Source organism: Vicugna pacos, chromosome 4 (genome assembly GCF_048564905.1).
Source record: "Vicugna pacos chromosome 4, VicPac4, whole genome shotgun sequence".
NCBI classification, from domain to species: Eukaryota; Metazoa; Chordata; class Mammalia; order Artiodactyla; family Camelidae; genus Vicugna; species Vicugna pacos.
The window spans coordinates 21,794,774-21,815,642 of record NC_132990.1 but is presented as its reverse complement, the minus strand read 5'-3'; the positions used below and the strand labels follow the sequence as shown (position 1 = coordinate 21,815,642).

The following is a 20,869-nucleotide window of genomic DNA, read 5'->3' as shown; positions in this document are numbered from 1 at the left end:
CCCCCAACTAACCTACTTTTCTAAATCATCCCTACTCTAATTTACAAGCATAAATTAATTTGTTGCCACCCAGCTTCAACTTATTTTCCACCTCGCTTCCTTCTTTAAATTACCTACGACTCCCCCCTGCTTCATAGACCTGTGTATCTTCCATAAAGAAATCCCCCTGGAAGTATTGCCTCACAAGCAGATTTAGCCAAGAACAGAATTACTAGGCCTGAAGTGAAAACCTCTGTGTCAAAACCAGGTTCAGGACCCTCCCATTTCTTGCCTAGAAGCATCTGGATTGGCTTCGCTGATCTCATCGCCTCCTTTGTATGATATCCAGCTCAAGGGAGGGAGCTGCTGCTGGTGGAAATACGTCCCAGAGACACTTGCTTCCACAGCAGGGAAAGCTGCCTCTGAAAATGAAGATGCCCTGTCTTTCAACCTACGTTCTGAGAATTCTTGCCCCGTATTTTATCAGCCCATGTAAAGGTCATCAGATGGTACCTACTGAGGGCACTGCATTGATAGTCAACCCACGTCACCATAGATTTTATAATCAGGCGGTAAAATTGCCTTCTGATGGAAGCTCCCCCACGTGTCTCAGAACAGAAGGGAGGTGATTACTATTTCATCTTTTAGAAACAATTTTATTTCAGAGGGATAGAAGATTAAAAGTGTGTGGGATGAGTGTGTGTGTGTGTATGAGCATGCATGAACATATTAGTGACAGTTCTTCCACAGACTGTTGATTTGGGGTGTGGGATCGTATATTAAAAAATCATAAGGAAACTAGTGGTGCGGGAGAGAGCACTGATGTGTTTGCCAGGTGAGTGGCTCTCTGGGGGCATGTTGGAAAAGATGTGGCTCTCTTAAGTCTACAACGTCCGTGAGTGGCATGCTGATGAACGGACTTGTGTGTGTCATTGCACTTGTGTGTTCCTCGAGTTTGTGGCCTCTGAGCATATGGGACCCAGAAATTTGAAGGAGTGGCCCTTGTGATTAGGCAGTCAGGGAAGAAGGTGGCTGCATTGAAAGCCCATGAGTCCCCTTAAGTAAAGGAGACCTTTAGAACAATATCTTGTGTAGTGAAGAGTTCAGACTCAAAGACAGGCAAACTTAAGTTCAAATCCCGACTCTGCCACTTCCTGGCTATATAATCTTGGGCTAATTACTTCACCTTTCTAGGCCTTACTGTGCTTTGCTAAATATTGGAGATGATTATAGTGTCTACTAACATGGTTATTGGGAGGTTTAAATTAAATGATATGTATAAAGTCCTTTGTGCCTAGTAAAAGTTAACCATTATTATTGTTATGATTTTTTTCCATCCTTCCTCATTGTCAGGAAAAGGAGAAGAAATTAAAGAAAGCACTTAACTTGACTGGCTGAACCCAGGGTCATGGCCGAGGCCCCCCACCAGCTTTGCTGGTCTTCCTAGGAGGCAGAAGTTCCATTTGGGGAACTAGGAATAGTTAGCCATTATCCAAAGAATGTTACTCGGGTCTGCATTATCTGGATAGATGAATGAAAATTCCAAACATTGAGAGGGGGCTGGGAGTGGTGGGAAGTAATCACTGATGCGCTAGGATTAAACTCAAGCTGGTGTCACAACACAGTGCTCCTGGGGGTCTTCACAGAGGCTCTCGTGGGCCTGTCATCCCAACATCCCTGCCCTTGGCCCTCTGGCTAGGATGAGACATTCATTCCACAACCCCCACACAACTCCCCCTGGAGAGAGGAAGACCTGGATGATCTATGGGTGTTTTGCATCCTTAGCTATCTGGGCTTAATCTCATGGTTACTGCACAGACTCCCTCAGAGACAGAATTAAGCCAAAGTTTTAAACACTTCAAATAAAATTGCTTTCAGATTCTATGCTGAGAAAAGACCTCTCAGAAGACCTTACTTCTTTTCTTTAAAAGAAACACTTGCATCTCTTGGGAAAAAATTGGCTATTAAATATCTTTAAATCATATTTTTCTAGAAATTCCTCCCTCCCAAAATTATGAAAGAAGTTAAAGTCAGAATAGTCAATTTTGCAGCTAGAGGCAACTTAGAAGAGCCGATAGCCTAGTTGTTCTTTTAAAGATTAAAGCCACAAAACCCTTTTTTCAATTGAAATGTTACTATGAAGCCAGAAATATAAAACAGAACAAATCAAAGCTGTCCTGGTTGAAGTGTGGGAAGGGGTCCCGGATCTCCAGTGGCTGGGTCTCCAGATCACCTGAGAAGCCACTAAATCATTTCCTCAACATGTTAAAGAACACAGTTTGAAAACCCGGCTCTAGGGTAGTTTCCCTATTTTAGAGATGTGGAAATTGAGCCTAGAGAAAGAACTGGACCAAAATCATAAACTGATCTTCTGACAGCCAGTCTATTTTTCCATTTTTCTCCTTGGCAGCACTGAAATGACCATGCTTTTAAAATTTCCAGGCTCTTTACCTCCATCCCACCTGATCCCTGGATTTGGTGCTATGCTGTCATTTACAAGAAAATAAGGGGTGGGTGGAATCTGGAATCCACCATCATCAGGGAACAAAAGCAATTGATTTGATTCTCATCCCCATATTTTTCATCTTAAGTGTCTTTCAGGGTGGTGGAAATCAAAGTGCATTGCATGAAATAGTTCATTTCCATGGGCTAGCATATAAAACTTAGAAATAGAAGATAGTATTTTGGAGGCTTTTGCTGTCATTTTTCAAGTTAACGTGGCACACTGCCATGACCCTGGTTCAAGCCTTTATCATCTCAAGCCTGGACTACTGTGGCTTAACGTCCTTAACTGACATCCCTGCCTGCCGTCTGTCTCCTACTCCCAACCCTCTCAGGCACCGTTGCCAGATTCACCTTCTCAAAACACCTCTTTCATCATTTCACTCCTCTCTTTAATGTCTCCTCATTGCCTTATGGAATAGTTCCAAACATGCTGTCTGAAAATTAAACATCTCCAATGTCTGGCCCCAAATTACCTCTTGAGCTCCTGACACTCTCCAGTTGGCCCCTCTGTTCAGTCAAGCTGGTTTAGCTCTGCCCTCAAGCCTACCTTGAACTTGTGCACTGAACTCTTCTACCTTGATTCTGGATATTTCCCTGCCACCCATGCATAGCCCTGGTTCTCTAAACCCATCCAGACTTCAGCCATCTTCAAGACTAGGCCAGAAACCACTGGTATACCATAAGCATTCACCAGTTGTTAGTGTTAATTTTATAATACTTCACATCTTCTAGTTTTATATTTTTACTAAATTATTTTATTATTAATTCTTTTATTAGCTTTATTGAGGTATAATTTACATACTATAAAATTCAGCTTATCATAATGTCTTCAAAGGTTTATCAGTGTTGTAGCACATTATCAGAACATTTCTTCCCAATGTTCACAGCAGCACTACAATAGCCAAGACATGGAAACAACCTAAATGTCCGTCAACAGATGACTGGATAAAAAAGTTGTGGTGGTATATTAATACAATGGAATTCTACTTGGCCATAAGAAATAATAAAATAATGCCATTTGCAACAACATGCATGGACCTGGAGACGGTCATACTAAGCAAAGGAAGCCAGAAAGAGAAAGAAAAATACCATATGATATCACTTATATGTGGAATCTTAAAAAAATGACACAAATGAACTTATTTACAAAACAGAAACAGACTCATAGACATAGAAAACAAACTTACGGTTACCAGGGGGGAAAAGGGATGGGAAGGGATAAATTGAGAGTTCAAGATTTGCAGATACAAATTACTATATATATAAAATAAGTAAACAATGAGTTTCTACTGTATAGCACAGGGAAGTATATTCAATATCTTGTAGTAACTTATAAAGAAAATATGAAAAGGAATATAGGTGTGTACACATATGACTGAAACATGCTGTACACTAGAAATTGACACAACATTGTAAACCAACTATAATTTTTTAAAAATCATAATTTTTAAAAAAGTAAAAAAAAGACCATTTCTTTTTATGGTGGAATAGATATACCATGTTTCATTTATCCAGTCACCACCTGATGGGTATTTGAATTGTTTCCACTTTTGGCTATTTTTTTCCCTTCTTTTTTTTATTGAGTAATAGTTATTTTACAATGTTGTGTCAAATTCTAGTGTAGAGCACAATTTTTCAGTCATATATGAACATGTATATATTCATTGTCACTTTTTTTTTTTTGCTATGAGCTACCAAAAGACCTTGTATATTTTCCCCTGTGCTATACAGTATAATCTTGTTTATCTATTCTTCATTTTAAAATCCCAGTCTGTCCCTTAACACCCCCTGCCCCCTTGGCAACCACAAGTTTGTATTCTATGTCTATGAGTCTGTTCCAGTTTTGTATTTGTTTTGTTTTTGTTTTTGTTTTTGTTCTTAGATTCCTCATATAAGCGATCTCATATGGTATTTTTCTTTCTCTTTCTGGCTTACTTCACTCTGAATGACATTCTCCAGGAACATCCATATTGCTGCAAATGGCGTTATGTTGTCGGGTTTTGGGGCTGAATAGTATTCCATCATATAAATGTATCACATCTTCTTTATTCAGTCATCTGTTGATGAACATCTAGGCTGCTTCCATGTCTTGGCTATTGTAAATAGTGCTGCTATGAACATTGGGGTGCAGGTGTCACCTTGCAGTAGGGTTCCTTCTGGATAGATGCCCAGGAGCGGGACTTCTGGGTCCTATGGTAAGTCTATTCCTAGTCTTTTGAGGAATCTCCATACTGTTTTCCACAGTGGCTTTCCTTGCTTCCCTCTCCCACTCTTAATTATTTAGATGTCTTCTTTTACAATTTTGTGTTTATTCTTTTTGTAATTCATGGCAGTTATCTCCTTTCCAGTTATGAGTTTCTCATTTTTGTAGCATCCTGCTGCTTTTCTATTTAGAGTAGACATGTCAATATTTCTTTTAACATGGGTTTAGTGTTGCTAAACTCTTTGAATTTTTGCTTTTCTGTGAAGTTCTTTATCTCTCTTTCTATTCTAAAGGATAACTTTGCTGGATAAAGGATCCTAGGCTGCATCTTTTTTTCTTTCAGGACTTTGAATATATCTTGCCACTCCCTTCTGGCCTGTAGTGTCTGTGTAGAGAAATCAGCTGAGAGCTTTATGTGGGTTCCTTTGTAACTCACTCTTTGTCTTTCTCTTGCTGCCTTTAGGATCCTTTCTTTATCCTTGACTCTGGCCATCTTGATTATGATATGTCTTGGTGTGGGTCTGTTTGGGTTCGTCCTGTTTGGGACCCTCTGAGATATCTGATTCCTTCTTTAGCTTTGGGAAGTTTTCAATCATGATTTCTTCCAATACCTTTTCAATCCCCTTTGTTCTTTCTTCCTCTTCTGGAGCCCCTATTATGTGTAGATTGGCATGCTTTATATTATCCCATAGGTCCCTTATATTATTTTCATTGTTTTTTATTTGTTCTTCTCTCAACTGTTCTGATTGTGTGGTTTCTGTTGCCCTTTCTTCTAGGTCACTTACTCATTCTTCTGCATTGTCTAGCCTGCTTTGCACAGCCTTTAGGTCAGCTCTGATCTCAGCAAATCAGTTTACTAATTCTGCTTAGTTCTTCTTTATAGCTTCTGTTTCATTTTTGACATATTTAATATCTCTAAACACTATTTCTTTTAGTTCCTTCAGTACTTTGATCAGTCCTTTTTTGAAATCTTGATCTAGTAGGCCATCTATGTCTATTTCCTTGATTGTGCTTTCAGGGGATTTCTCTTGATCTTTTAATTGGGAATGGTTCCTCTGCTTCTTCATATTGCTCATATCTCTCCAGCACTGTGGCTTAAGGAGTATCAGTTATCTAGTTCTGCTGAAGACAGTGTGCTCTTATTGATTTTATCGAGAGGTCTTTGTGTCTTTGCCCTGTTTCATGAACTCAGCTTACTGTTTCCAGAAGCCCTCTGTTGGTGCCCTTGTCTGTGCTGCCCCCGGTGGCTGTCGGCTAGCAGACTGCACCCCCTCCTAACACTGGGTCAGGAGCTGAGCTCAACTGGTGAGCGAGCGGGTCACTCCCCCTCCCCATGCCGCACTCAGATGCTGCGCCGGCGGGGGCAGGTGGGTTTATTGTGCCTCCTCCCAGCACCATGGTCAGGTGCTGGCTCCTGCCAGAACGGCGGGTGGGGGCGGGCCGCCCGCCCTCTCCTGGAGCCAGTGGCTCCGCTGCTCTGTGCAGTGCCTGCTTCGCCTCAGGTCGGCGCTCTGAAGGCGGGCTTGGGGAAGTCCGCGGAACAGCCCCGCCCCTGCTCCACGCCAAATCTCAGCTCTTTGTTTGTCTTGGTGGTGCAAATTCTCTGAGGTGCAAGGGCAGAAAGATCCTATCTGCCTCAGGCTGTAAACAAATCTCAGTCCTACCTAGGAGGTTGTGGAACACCCGAGTGCGGATTCAGGGCTCAGCCCCTCCCCCGCCGGGGCGCTGCACTCAGGAGGAGGTGGCGGCTGTGGTTCCGCCCTGCCTCTCTTCTCAGGAGAAGCGCCAGTAATGGCGGCGCAGGTCTGAGGAGACAAAGGGTACGGCGCCCCTCCCCCCAGGGCACACCTGCCGTGTTGCTTTGCTTTTTTTTCCGCAATTTATGGGGGACCGAGGTGGTTCTGCCCTGTATCCCCCACCAGCCATGACCCCAGCCCCCTGCAGTCCTTCGGGGCTGCCTTAGTGCAGCTGCCCCAGTCCTCCGCTCGGCCCGGGCGGCCTGTCCTGGCCCCATCTGCCTGCTCGCGTCTTGGGCTGGGTGTCCTGGGTGTCGCAGGGACCCTTTGTGCCCGTTTAACTCAGTTCTGTCGGTCAAAGGGTGCTCAGGGCAGATCTGAGCCTCGGAGGCTCCCCTTCCATCCTGCTGGCCTCTCCATTGGAGAGGGGAGACCCAGCGAATGAGAGCCAGTCCTCCTTTGCCACTCCCTCTTCATAGGACCGGTCCTGCACTGTTTTGCTTTTTCTTCTTTCTTTTTTCCTTTTCTCCTACCAGATTTTTGGCGTCTTTGTCTTTCAAAGATGGTGATATTCTTTTGGAGTTCAGCAGGTGCTCTGGTTGGCTGAGTAGGTCCATAGATGTGAGTTTTGGTGTATTTGTGGGAGACAGTGAGCTACAAGCGTCCTTCTACTCCACCATCTTGCTTCTCCTCTTCTTATTTTCCACCTTTGGCTATTTTAAATAATGTTGCTATGAACATTTGCATACAAGTCTTTGTGTGGCTATATGTTTTCATTTCTCTTGGGAAAGATACCCAGGAATGAAATTGCTGGGTCATAGGGCAAATGTATGTTTAACTTTTTCAGAAACTATCAAACTATTTTCTGAAAGGGCCATGCTATTTTACATTCCCACCAGCAATATAGGAAGGCACTAATTTTTCCACATCCTCACTTATAAAAATAACACTATTGTCTGTCTTTTTGATTATGGAAATTCCAGTGGCTATAAAGTGGTATTTCATTATGGTTTTGATTTCTGTGTCCCTAATATGTTATTTCATTTTAACAGTGATTTCGGTGTTTTCCCATTATTTGATGCCAACTCCTGGAGGTTAGGAACCATCTTGCACATCTCTGTTCCATACCATTTAGCACCCCACCCCCTAACAAAGTAGCTGCATAACAACTATCTGATAATTGACATGTGAATATTATAGTTTTTTTTTTGTGAAGGAAGGAGAAAGGGATTAGTATTAGTTAAATGTCATTTCCATGTGTGCAGTTTTACAATGTATCATATCATATATTCATAAAATATATGAATTCCCAGCCTTGCAAAATAAGTATAAGACGTTTGAAACAGATGCAGAGAATTTAAGTAACCTGCCAATTAGTGAAATAGCAAAGTAGGATTTGAACACAGGACTCTACGACTGTGTAACTCTAAAGCCCAGCCCAATAAAAATAAAAGCAGGTGAAATGTCCACAGGAAACGTGAGAGTGCAAGGTCTTAGACTAGAACCTGGCTGCGATGTGGATGTGTCTTCCTACATTGTTACATAATTAATACTACTCTCTCTCCCAGTTGCTATTGTTTTTCTCATATTTGGGTGAATTTGAGAGCCCCTACAAAACTTATTATCCTCTAGTTTCCTGCATTTACAAGCATTTGGCCTTTCTTTCCCCACCAGTGTTCCACGAGCTGCGGGGAGGGCACCCAGACTCGAAGTGCCATTTGCCGAAAGGTGATGAAAACCGGGGTCTCAACTATTGTCAATTCCTCCTTGTGCCCTCCCCTGCCGTTCTCCTCGTCTGTCAGGCCCTGTATGCTGGCCACCTGTGCAAGTGAGTACACCAGTGCTTGGAGGGGTAGGGAGACGGCCAGAGCCAAGAGCAGTAGCTTTCCCTAAACCCAGACCAACAAACGGAAGATGGTCAGTAAAGCCCACAGAGGGCAATAGGCTGGTAAGCTCAGCTGGAGATGGAAAAGGAATCTTAATTACAGGCAGGATGCTCCTTTTCACTGGAAAAACAGTTTGCAGGAGGTAGAGCAAAGTTCACTTGCTGGCAGATGGAGATCTGGAAGCTGGAGTCAGCATATTACTAATGAAGTCTAATGTTACACACTCCAGGGTTTTAAACTACTCTAAACAGATTTGTTCTGTTTAATATTAACCCGCAGAGGCATAACACTTCTCGGGTCTCTTCCATGTACATCTGTGCCCTGGTGCTCTGCAGGACTCAAAAGGGAGACGTTCTCCTTCTCTTGTCCTCTGCCTCTTTTTATGATACCGATTTCTTTCTTTCTTTCTTTTTTAAAAGTCCCTTTAATGAGAGGAACTGCCTTTCCCCTGGGATCACCCTCCATCTAGAATCTTGCATTTCAGCTTTTAGGGGTAGAAAGCCCAACAGGCTGATAGCAGGTTGCCCCAGTGCATCCCGTTAGTTCTCGAGGGTTTGATGGTGGCAGCAGCTTGATGGTCCACAGCTGGTAGCCTGTTCCTCCTGGAAAACAGAAGGTGGTAGATGAAGGCCCTGGACAAAGCAAACTCTGAAGTGCCTTCTTTCCCTCTTTTCTCTTTTGTCCCAACATCTCACTTTCTCTTCTCTTCGCCCTCTCTTTTGTCTTCTCTCATCGCTGCACCTCACTCCTATTTCTCTGCTGTCCAATATTCCTTCTCCATCCATCTGGCTTCCCTTTCATTGCTTCATTCCAGGGCCCGGACGGCCATCCACAAAGCACAGTCCTCACATCGCGGCAGCCAGGAAGATATACATCCAGACCCGCAGGCAGAGGAAGCTGCACTTTGTTGTAGGGGGATTTGCCTACCTGCTTCCCAAGACCACAGTGGTGCTGCGGTGCCCCACGCGGCGCTTTCGCAAGCCCCTCATCACCTGGGAGAAAGACGGCCAGCACCTCATCAGCTCTGCCCATGTCACCATGGCCCCTTTTGGGTACCTGATGATCCACCGCCTCAAGCCTTCTGATGCAGGCATCTACACTTGCTCAGCGGGACCTGCCCGGGAGCAGTTTGTGATTAAGCTCATTGGAGGCAACCGGAAGCTGGTAACCCGGCCCTTGAGCCCGAGGAGCGAGGAGGAGGCCCTAGCAGTGAGGAAGGCCAGCCCGAAGGAGACCCTGCAGACCCACAAACACCAGAACGGGATCTTCTCCAACGGCAGCAAGACTGAGAAGCGAAGTCTCCCTGCTGATGCTGGGAGCCGCTATGATGACCTTGTCTCTCGGCTGCTGGAGCAGAGGGGCAGGCCTGGAGAGCCCCTGGCCTCGTGGGAGGTCCAGGACTCCACGGAAAGGAACACGTCCTCAGAGGAGGACCAGAACGCCGAGCAGGCCCTTGTGCCCTTCGCCATAGTGATTGATCAGCAGCGCCTGGACAATATCCTCCGGAACCTCTCCCAGCAACCCAAGGAGCTCAGTGACATCTACAGCAAGCACCTGGTGGCCCAGCTGGCCCAGGAGATCTTCCGCAGCCACCTAGAGCACCAGGATGTGCTCCTCAAGCCACCTGAGCGAAGGATTCCTCCAGTGGCGATCACTCCTCATAATCATGTGTCGGGCTTCAGCAGCTTCCTGCGGACCTCATCCACCGGGGAGGCAGGGGGCGGCTCTCGCCGGCCACACCGCAAGCCCGTCATCCTGCGGAAGATCTCAGCCGCCCAGCAGCTCTCAGCCTCCGAGGTGGTCACCCACCTGGGGCAGACTGTGGCCCTGGCCAGCGGGACACTGAGTGTGCTTCTGCACTGTGAGGCCATAGGCAACCCAAAGCCTACCATCAGCTGGGCCAGGAACGGAGAAGAGGTTCAGTTCAGCGACAGGTGAGCTCTGCAGTTACCTGGGCTGGGAAGGGAGGAGGGCAAGGGGCCACATTTTGCGGGAGGCACCTATTCATTCTTCCTTCAAGGTGTTTCCAAGGCTGTGGCTTAGAGCACTGGGCCTCAGAGATTGCTTGCATCCTGGGTTTCAAGCCCTCTCTCGGCGCTGATAGACCATTGCAACAAAGACGAAGTAGTTCATTTCTCTAAACTTTCTGCTCTCATCTTTATAAGATAATAATAGTGAGAATGCCTACCAACCCCAATCCCCATAGGCTCCCAAAGATTAATGAGATACTTTCTGGATAGCTTTGAACTTTTGGCAGAAAGATATCATTCCAGGCCAAGATATTATTACAGTACCATTTTGTGAGATGAACTGCTGAAAAGCTCACACACCAGGATGCTGTCTCCATGTGTGTGGTCCCCCAGGGCTGGGGAGAAAGTGCAGCCAGCATCTTTTGCTCCCGTGGGTGAACCCATCCTCTGTCTGGACTAGACAAGACTATTTATTCCAGAAAGTTTTTATTCCTGGTCAGACCTGTGATTAAGTATTCTAGTATCTCTTGGTAGCTCTGTTTTGATATGTCTTTACTGGGATGACAGCATGTATTACTTACTGGTTTCCTTGGGCTATGGCCATTCACAATGTAAAATCAATAGTGATGGAAGAAGTAATAATAATGACAGTATTTTCTGAATCCTACCTATGTGCCAAGCAGCATGCCATGCTTCCTACATACATCCTCTTTTCATCTTTATAGTGGCCCTGACAACAAGCTGGCATTGACTGAGTAGTAACTATCTACCAGGCAAGTGTAAACTCTTTTTGTGCTTTATTTCACCAACTTCTAACAGTAGTCCTAAGAACTAGGTTTACAGAAGAGGAAAGAAAGTCTAGCAACTTGCTGAAGATCACATTTATTAGGTGGCAGAGCCAAGATATGTGACAAAAACAAGATAAACAGCCAATGGGAAAAGGGTAGACTATGGATGAGAGAGGAACCTTTAAGGTCCTCCAGTCCAAAATCCTCATTTTAACTTTGTATCTTCTCTGAATCCATGGAGAATGCTGTTTTCATTAAATGTACTTTGAAATGCTATTGTTCAGCTAATCTTTTTCATTAGCTTGCTGGCTTTGAGTAATGAGGGAAAGGAGCCAGGATTTATTGTGCCAGGCAGAATGCCACATTTATTTATACGTTGCTGCATTTCTTCTGACTGTCAACTGCAAAAGTGACATTATCCTCCAGTTTCACATAGACGGTTGAGGTTTAGCAGCTCCCAGAAGATCACACTTTAGTAAGAGCCAGACCAAGGATTCAATATCAGATTTACGTGGTTCCAAAAGAGTACTCCTTGGACTCTACTGAGACTTGATGTCCACTCTTTGAGACTTAATGAACAAATGTGACTGTCTATCCTGCCCACGTCTTTTGTGCTTTTGAAATGCCAATAATAGTGCCTCTCAGCCTGAGTACTTACAGATCAAATAGCTTTAATAACAATCTAAGAATTTTTTTCTGTGACACTGTGCTCAATGCTGTAAAGGTATTACCTTGTTTAATCTTCGGAAAAACAGAAAAAAAACCCTGTGGAGTGAGTACCATTATTGTTACCACATGGGTAAAGAGAAAGCTGAGGCACTGGTGTTGGACCCACATATAAACACTGAAGACAAGGTCTGGATGCAGACAATGTGCCTGGAGAGCCTGGGATGGTAACCGCTCCTGTTGTTTGCTTCTCGGTCCCCAGCTTATAGTTTCCTTGATGAGCTTAACTGCTTGATCAGATCCCTGCAGTTCTTTCTAGAAATCTTTGTAAGGAATTTGTGAGTCAGACCAAAGTTGCAGTCAATCCCCTTGAGGCCACTGGGTCACGGAGAAGCAGCGCCGGTGTCAGACCCCAGGACGATGGGTGCTGATTGAAAGTGGTATCCTGGTGCTCAGGTGCATGGTGCAGTGGAACTCACCTCTGTCACTGCACAGTCACACCTGTTGTGCCCAAATCATGCATGCCTCCCGCCAGCCAGTTTCTCAAGTATAGGTACTGTTTTTTGTGTATTACCTGGGCCTGTTGCCCAGGATGGGTACTATTTAGATCGAAAGGAGTCGCAGTGGGCTGTGTGAAGAACATAGGGATTAACATTTCTTTACTAAGTAATGTAACTGTGCCCCCATGCTAGCAACTTCCATAGCCATCAACTCAGTTAATGTCCACTGCAAGGTGTAACACATGAGCAGATATCCCTATTTCAGAGGTAGGGAAACCAAAGCTCATGATAATTAAAGAAGTTGACCACTGTTCGGTAGCTAGTAAAAGGCAGAATCAAAAGAACAGATTCAAACCCAGTCCTGCTCAACTCAAGCTCTTACTGTTTTGCGTGAAAAAGTTCATGTTTGCACGCATCTCCTATACTTCACTAGGGATACCATGTTGCCTCAAGACCCCTGCTGTTTTTTACCAGGTTTTTCCAGGGTCCCTTCCTTTGAATAGAGCCTACTTCCTCCTAAAAGCTGTAGGAGAAGGCAGGCCATTGGGAAGGGGGAGGGGACGATCAGGGCTCTGCTCTGCCTGGAACTACGAGGAGAACATTGAGTCTATGGTTCCTCAGAGATCCCGACAATTTCCTTGAGTGCTAGAACTTATTTTATGAAATCAAGGATCATGGGCCATTGATGTCACCTGGTGACTAGGGAAGATGTGGAAGGAGTTAGATGAGGATTGAGGGCTTCAGGCTTGTCTTGTCAAACCCCTTCACTTTCCTCAGCCTTAATCCCTTCATTTCTAAAATGAGGAAGTTGTAGCAGATCATCTCTGAGGTCCCATCTACCACCTTTGCTCATTCACAGAAGGTCACAGAGGTTAAAACTCATGTGTTGATGGAGAGTGGGGACAGCCTTGAGCACAGTAACTTCAAAATCTGTTGAAAAATTTGTTTCTGAGTGCTCTACAAAGTAGAGATTCATTGATCGCAGGAATCAGCGGGGACGACCTCACTTAAAGCTAAACAGATGTATTTACTGCTGGATTTTACTTCTATTATTTTAATGTAGTATTTGATTTTTTTCTTTTTTATTATGAAAGTAATAAAGAGGCTATAAAACAATTCAAATAATACCTTAATCTATAAAGCAGAAATGCAAGTCTCCTTCATGCCCCCAACCCTATTCCCCAGAGGCTGTCACCCTTAATAATTTGGTATACATCCTTTCGGAATTGTTATGTCTTTTATTGTGTTACATATAAAACATATACACACGTAGGATTCATGTTTTTTAGTGGGATATTACTCATGTTTAGAAGTTTGAATTGATTTTTATTCAACAACATGTCTAGGAGACATTTCAGAGTAGTATGTATCACCTTTTTTAACAGTTGATTACTTTTCTTGAATGCATTTAACTACCCCTCAATTGAATATCATTTTAGTTTTTCTACTTTTTAACTCCTTTAAGCATTCCAACGTGTGTTGTGATATTCCAAGTGGGTATAGTATGCAGTGTTTTCCAAGTACTTTTTTGATCAATGAACAATTTTTTGGCCTAGGAATCTCAAGGATACCAATCATTCTTGACATACCATTTAGAAACATGACTTTTGCCTTTTAATTTTCACTTTCATGGGCATTAAGAGTCTAACGGCTCTAAGATGAAGAAGTTTCAGTGGCATCCAGCTAGAAAAACAAACATGGTGGTCAGGTGCTAAAGTTACGAAAAGTTCTAGACCTAGGAGAGGAGAGGGCAAATCCTGTGTCTTCAGGCACCAGGACATTCGTCAGAGTGGGAGTGGGGATAACATTGAGAGGGAAAGCACATGGTGGGGGGGAATGGGCAAACAGTTTTCCATTTTTTACCACTATCATGACTTCTTCCTACCTGTAGCCTTGACGGAGCTTTGTAATGCAAGTTAATGGCATGCAGTGGGGAAAATAAGAGATTTCTGTTTCTGATCTTTCACATCATAATTTTTCCATTTTGCTTAGCTGGCCAGTAAGAAATAATGCTGAAGTTTAGTTTTCTCTGCAGTTTTCCAAGTGCTGTTTGAGAAAAGAAGTGGATGTATCTGCCCAGAGCACGCAGGAGGCACAGAGCTGCCATTGGGACTGTGTTGCTCTGGGCTGTTGGTGACCTCTTTTGTGTTGGGTTTCATTGCTTGTCATCATTACTGTCTGCGGTAGCAGCTCAGAAATGCTAATTTACTTTCGAACAGAGAAGTGCTGAAATGCCCAGTGTTATACTTCAGTTAGTCTGTTTTTGCTTAGTACCCAAATCCATCTTTCTGAAAGAGTCTGCCAGCTTCGGCTGGCTGTTGGTCTACAGGACTTTGCAAATGTATTAAAGTATATTCTAAGTAGCCTGAGCCAGCAAGATAGGTCAAGGCAGAAAGAAACTGAAGTCTGTTACTTGTTGGCTTTGAAATATGCCAGAGCTTGATTTGAAAGAAATTGGTTTGCAGAACCACTCACAATTCAGATACTATTCATATCATCATATATGTAATTTACTAGTTAAAATGAATTCACATGATTCTTTGAAGCACATGTCGGCCTCTCAAACACTAGTTTCCAGGATGTCCCTCAGTGTATTATGAGACTGGTTCTTTATAATCCCTGCTTCTTCCTTTACTTCACAAACTCTCCTGTGCTTACTCTGAGCCAGACCCTATGTTAGATACTAGGGATGGAGAAAAAGGAGGCTCATTCACTGTCAGTGAGTCTAGTTAGGAAACCAGAGAAGTGATTGCAGTGTTGAAGTACTAAGAGAGAGGTATGCATATTTGTTCATTCCATAGGTGTTTATTAATGTACCTCTTACATGTTAGATACATACCTATTTGTTGGAAACATTATAGTGAATGAAGTAGAAGTCCATGTCCTCTTGCAGTTTTCACACATTCAGATATCTGCTCAAAGGGCACACATCACAAAGGCCTTCCCTGATCCCTCTGTCTGAAAGAACACTCCTCATCACTCTCTAACCCTTTAACTCTGCTCTTTTATGCACAGAATTTAATTGTCATCTAACATATTCCACATTTACATGTTGATTGCCTGTCCATAAGAGTAGAGACTCTCTTTACTGCTGTGTCCCCATTGCTGGGAAGAGTACCTGGCACTAAACAGATTCTTAGTAAATAGTGAATGAATTAATGAATGAGTGTGAAGCAAGACAATAAACACAGAAAAGCACACAACAAAGTGTTGGGCAGAAAGTTAAAACAGGTCTTTGATAAGGAATGATCTGGCGACCATGTTAGATGGGTGCTCTGAGGAGGTTACCTATAAGCCAAGAGCTGAATGATGACCAACGTCCAGCAATATGACATCAGAAGGAAGAGTGTTTCTGAGCAAGGAACAGGCAGTGCAAACCACCCCACCCCTCCCAAGGGGAAAATGACTTTATTGTGTTGAAAGAACCCAAAAAGAGTTCACTTGGTTGGAGTGTAGCAGGCAGAAGGTAAAGGTGGTGTGGGATGAGGCCACGAGGGTGACCAGAGACCAGGAAAGGGAGTTTAGGTTTTAGTCTAAGCACCACAGGGAGATTTTGGAGGATTTCAGCCAGGAAAACGAAATGACCTAATTTCCATTTTTATAGACTCACACTGGCTGCTTTGTGGTGAGTGGATTAGAGAGAAGCATGAGCAGAAGCTGGGGGGTTAGTAAGGGGCCCTTTGCAATTGTCCCTTCAACTCTCCAAGTATTTGTTGAGCATTAGATACAGTGACAGGCACCAGACAGTGAGATGGTAAATAAGGAAAGGTCCCTGCTCCGCGGAAACTAAGACAGAGTGAAGGGTTTGTGGAGAATGCAACAACTTGGGCCTCACGTCTGTTTTAAACCCCAGTGGTCCCAATACTTCTCTTGAAACTTCTAAACTTTTAAAAGGAGATAGAGGAGGGGTTCCCATATTCAGTGTGTACAGTAAATACCAGGAACTTGTTAGAAATGCAGACATCCCCATCGTACCCTACCCTAGAAACTCTTTCTACAGTAAGGCCCAGTCATTTGCATCTTAACAGACCCTACAGGTGGTTCTGAGGCTCAGGGTTCAAGGAACATGTTTAAGAAGAGCTGAGAGGGTAAATGGAGAAAGGTGAACCTCTGAGTAGAATCACGCACTTGCTATCATTTCTATTAAAAGATTTGGTCCAGTCAGACAGAATTCCATGCTAAAATGACACTTAGGAATTCCAAGCACTCTCCCATCCTCTTGCCTCCTTCCCAGACTCCACCAGCTTGCATGTGGGTTAGATTTAGTTCCCATTGTACCTAGGTTTTGAGAGAGACCACGAAGTGTATGTGTGTGGAGGGTATAGATATGGTGGCAGTTAAGACTCCCAGTCTGCCAATTTTCTAGAAAAGTTCTGGACCAGCTAGAGATTAGAGGTTAATTACTAAGTGTGGTGAGGTAGTTCAGCCTGAATACAAAGAAGAGGACTGGACTTCATGGCTCAGTCATCAGGGGTGAGTTGGAAAGTCCTTTTCGGAGAGCTGTGTGCCAATTGATTTAGAAAACAAGAGAACTCTGTTTCATTTTCCCTTTGCTTTCTTTACTGAATCTGCGTAGCTCATGTGGATCCGTCATTGACTGGCTCCTCCATGTTGCTGCATTGTGACAGGTCTTCCAGCCTCACTTCATGGGCTGAGTGCATTATTGGTACCTGAGTAGTTTGATAACATTAATATTATACCCTCCAAGTAGCCAGTTTATTTCCTGGAAATATTTCACGTACAGAAGTCTATCTTATTAACCCCCCAGTGTTGTTAATTATGAATGTTTCAAGTCCTCCCTAATATTTCCATTCAGTGTATTATAGAGTTGCCTTCTATTTGCCCACCTCATATGCTCAGGCTGCATGCAACATACACTTCTCTTGGATAAAGCGCCGTCCCCCTAAGAAAGTTATTTGTTGTTTATTCAAAGAGAAGAAAGTTGTCTCTCACAACATTTCTTATCTGAGCTCTCAGCAACATTCTGCGCAGGCTGAGCCCTTCCTCCTAAAAACAGTTTCTTACTACTTTAGAAACCACACGCACTTGGCTCTTTCTACTTCTCTGATTATTCTTTCTTGGCATTTTCGTGGATTTCTCCTCCTCTGCCCACCTCTTCGCTACCCTCTTAGGTATCTCACTCTACTTACACTCATCATCCCATGGCCCCAGCGTCCCCTGTGTGCTGGTGACACTCATTATCTGGCACCAAAGCAAATCTCTCTTCTGACTCAGATGTACAGCTGTCCACTGGGCATTCTAGCCCAGATGCCCCACAAGAAGGTCAAGTCAGTATTTCTAAAACTAAACTCCTGAATCCCTATCTCAGTAAAGAGTACCCCATCCATTCAGCTTTCCAAGCCAAAATACAGGCATACCTTGGAAATACTGCAGGTTCAGTTCCAGAGCACCACAATAAAGCAAATATTGCAATAAAGCAAGTCACACAGTCTTTTGGTTTCCCAGTGCATATAAAAGTTGTATTTACACTATGTTATAGACTATTAAGCATGCAATAGTGTTAATGTCTTTTTAAAAAACATCTATATATTTTAATCTAAAAATGCTTTATTGTTAAAAATGCTGGCCATCATCTGAACCGTTAGTGAATTGTAGGAGTAACATCAAAGACACTGATCACAGGTCACCGTAACAAATGTAATAGTGATGAAAAAAGTTTGAAATATTGTGAGAATTACCAAAATGTGACTCAGAGAAACAAAGTAAGAACATGCTGTTGGGGGAAATGGCGCCCCTTAATATGGGGTTGCCACGAACCTTCAATTAAAAAGAAAAAAAAAGTACCTGTGAACCAGAATAGAATGAGGTCTGCCTATACTTCTAGACCTTTCTGGCCCCTGTGTGGCTCTGTCACCCCTCCACTGCCCTCTGTTCTCACCCTGTACATGGTTTACCTTTGTCAGCTCTAGAGGATTGCAGCAGCTTCCTAACTATATTTGCCTTCTCGAGACCAGGGGTTGGCAAATGGCAGGCAGTGGCTTTACATTTTTTAAAGGACTATTAAGAATGGCTGTTAAAGGATCATTAAAAGAGCCATTGAAATTGAGCCCAAAGCTGTTTGATTGACTTGCTCGAGGTCTTGCACTTAATAAGTGGTGGAGCTGGGATTTGAACCCACGTTATTTAAAGGATTATTAAAGGAATGGCTTTTGCATTTTTAAGGGTTAATAAAAATATATAAACAAAAGCTAGAATATACAACAGAGACCGTAGGTATCCCTCAAAGCCTCAGATATCTGCCATCTGTCCCTTTACAGAACAAGTTTACTGACTCTTCCTCTGGATCATTTGCCATTCTACCACTAGAGCATCTTTCTAGCAAAATTGTCCATGCTGCTCCCATGCTTAAAATTCTTTTCATGGCCTTCCAGCACTTGGGGATAAGTTCCAAACACCCTAGCATGATATAAAGCACCTCTTATCACCTGACATCTGCCTACTTCTCTGGTTTCATCTCCTACAAGACCCCCTCACTTCACCCCACTGAGCTCTGCCCTTCTGCAGTGTCCAATTAATTGCTGTTGATGAATTTGCCTTAGAACTTCCAACCCATTTTGTCTGCCTAATCCTGTCCTTCCTGACAGGAAGCCTACCCCTCAAGCCCGGGTCAGATGACCCCCTCCACAGCCCACATAGCACCCTCCGTGTAATACTCCCTCTCAGCCTTACCACTGTGTGTTAGAATTAGTTATTTTTGTATATTACCTTCTGGATGTTGTTACTCTTCCTGAAGGGCAGATGTTTAAGAATGTTCTCATTTTCTCCACCATTCCAGAACATAGCAGACACATAACGAACAAGAAACTGGTGACCAAATGAATAAAGGAATGATGAGTGCCAGTGATCGAGAGGGAGGTTTCCTAATCAGTGGAGACTGTGGTCTGCATGGTTTTGCATAATCTGAACTTCCAGTCTCTAACGTGCAGTTATGGCAGAGTTCTGGAGGGGTACCCATTCCCAATTTAACATTTCTACCTTGCCCACGTGTTCTCCACTAGAGAAGTTTTAGGACCCTGAGGCTCTGTGGCTCACAGCTGTATTATTTACAAATCACTACTGTCGAGTAAGTGCAGAGTAGATCGCTTATGGCATCCTGTCTCCCATCACATCATCATTCTCACCATCATTGCTAACTATTGAGCACTTGCTTGGTGCTACACACTGTTCTAGTCTTTACAGGTGCCCATTTATTCTTACAATAACCCTCTGAGGTTACTGTCCCAATTTTACAGATGTTAAAATTGAAGCACAGAGATGTGAGATTCAGTTTGGCTCCAGGGACTGTTTCTTTGTATCGATTTTAACCTTAGTTGAGTATGTGGACTTGCCACTGTTTTAGAAAGAAGCCACGGTGGGGCAGGTGGGAGGTCAGCTAGACCTCGCATAAATTAACATTCTATTTTCTAGCCAGATGATTGCCAATTTGTGAGGCTTCTGTTTTTATTGTGACATACCTGTTTCAGGGAAAGCCTTTTCTTCTATCATCTGTGCTACCTTTACATATACGCACCCAGCTGCAAACATGCACAGCGCTGGACCCCTAATAGGCACTCAGTAAACATTGTCGCTGTCACATCTGTGTTTGTGTCTAACTGGGTATGTTTCCAGTGTTGATGGCCTTGTGCACGTTTGTATTTAGATACAAGACACAAACAAGATGAAGCTGAACTGTTCCTTGCTTTTCAGTCACTGTTTATAAATACTGAACACTTATTGGGTCCTTCTACTCTTGACTACATTTTGAGTTAAGGTTCAGGCAAAAGCCAACTCCAATTTACATTTGGATAAGGAGCCAGCACTAGCTGAAAAATCTTGTCCATAACTCTTCCCCACGTCAGATACCAGGAGGCTCATGTAATTATGGACAAATACATATTCAGTCCTCCTACATCTGAATCCAACTTCAGAAACAATAACTGTAAGGACACTGCTAACTTCTTAACAGAAAAGAAAAGCCACATTCTCCAAAACTGGCACAGGGAGCTGGATTACCAAATTGGGAAGGAAAGCTGGATGAAGATTGATCCCTTCCTCTGAGAAAGATCTAAATACCACTGACAGCCGCACACTGGCAGGGAAATCTTTGCTTGCTAGTCAAAACCTTTGGTCCGAGAGGGAGCTGATATAAACAGTCTACTCATAGCTCAGCTAATATAAGTCTTAAAGCATTTAAACAAGACTCTCCTAATGGTTATGAGATTTTTCAAAGGAATGCAGGTGAACATGAAAAAGACTATGAGCCTGTATACTTTGAAGAAAATACCGATTCCTTCCTAGGGGTGGAGAAGTGACTCGGAGGTGATACTCCATCCATGTGGAGTCCTAGGGAGCAGGCTAATGCCAAGGAGTTCCTGCCTTTTAATCCCGAAAAGCCCGCCCCTGCTTTCTTTCTTTTCTGGGTCTGGGTGTGCCCACTTCACTCCCCCACCCCCTTGGTCAGGAGGAGCAAACACTGAGGACAGCCCGCAGTGGTAGAGGACAGTAAGGCTAGAATCACAGCAGGTTAGGTTCAAATAACAGTTCTGCTACTTAGTAGCCACATGAGTCCACTCTAACCTCTCTGAACGTTGGCTTTCTCACTAGTTAAATTAAAATGATCGTACCTTCCCTGCACA

The 20,869-nt window shown here is 43.6% G+C and overlaps 1 protein-coding gene across 3 annotated transcripts in view; it reads left to right on the top strand.

Moving 5' to 3' along the window:
* The window catches only part of ADAMTSL1 (ADAMTS like 1), an 827,290-nt gene that overhangs the window by 697,200 nt on the left and 109,221 nt on the right, over nt 1-20,869 (top strand). For all 3 annotated transcript variants that reach the window (XM_072959360.1, XM_072959358.1, XM_072959359.1), the window contains 2 exons: nt 8,098-8,251; nt 9,124-10,243. In XM_072959360.1, the coding sequence (XP_072815461.1) occupies nt 8,098-8,251; nt 9,124-10,243 (1,274 nt within the window). The remainder of the gene's footprint in view (nt 1-8,097; nt 8,252-9,123; nt 10,244-20,869) is intronic.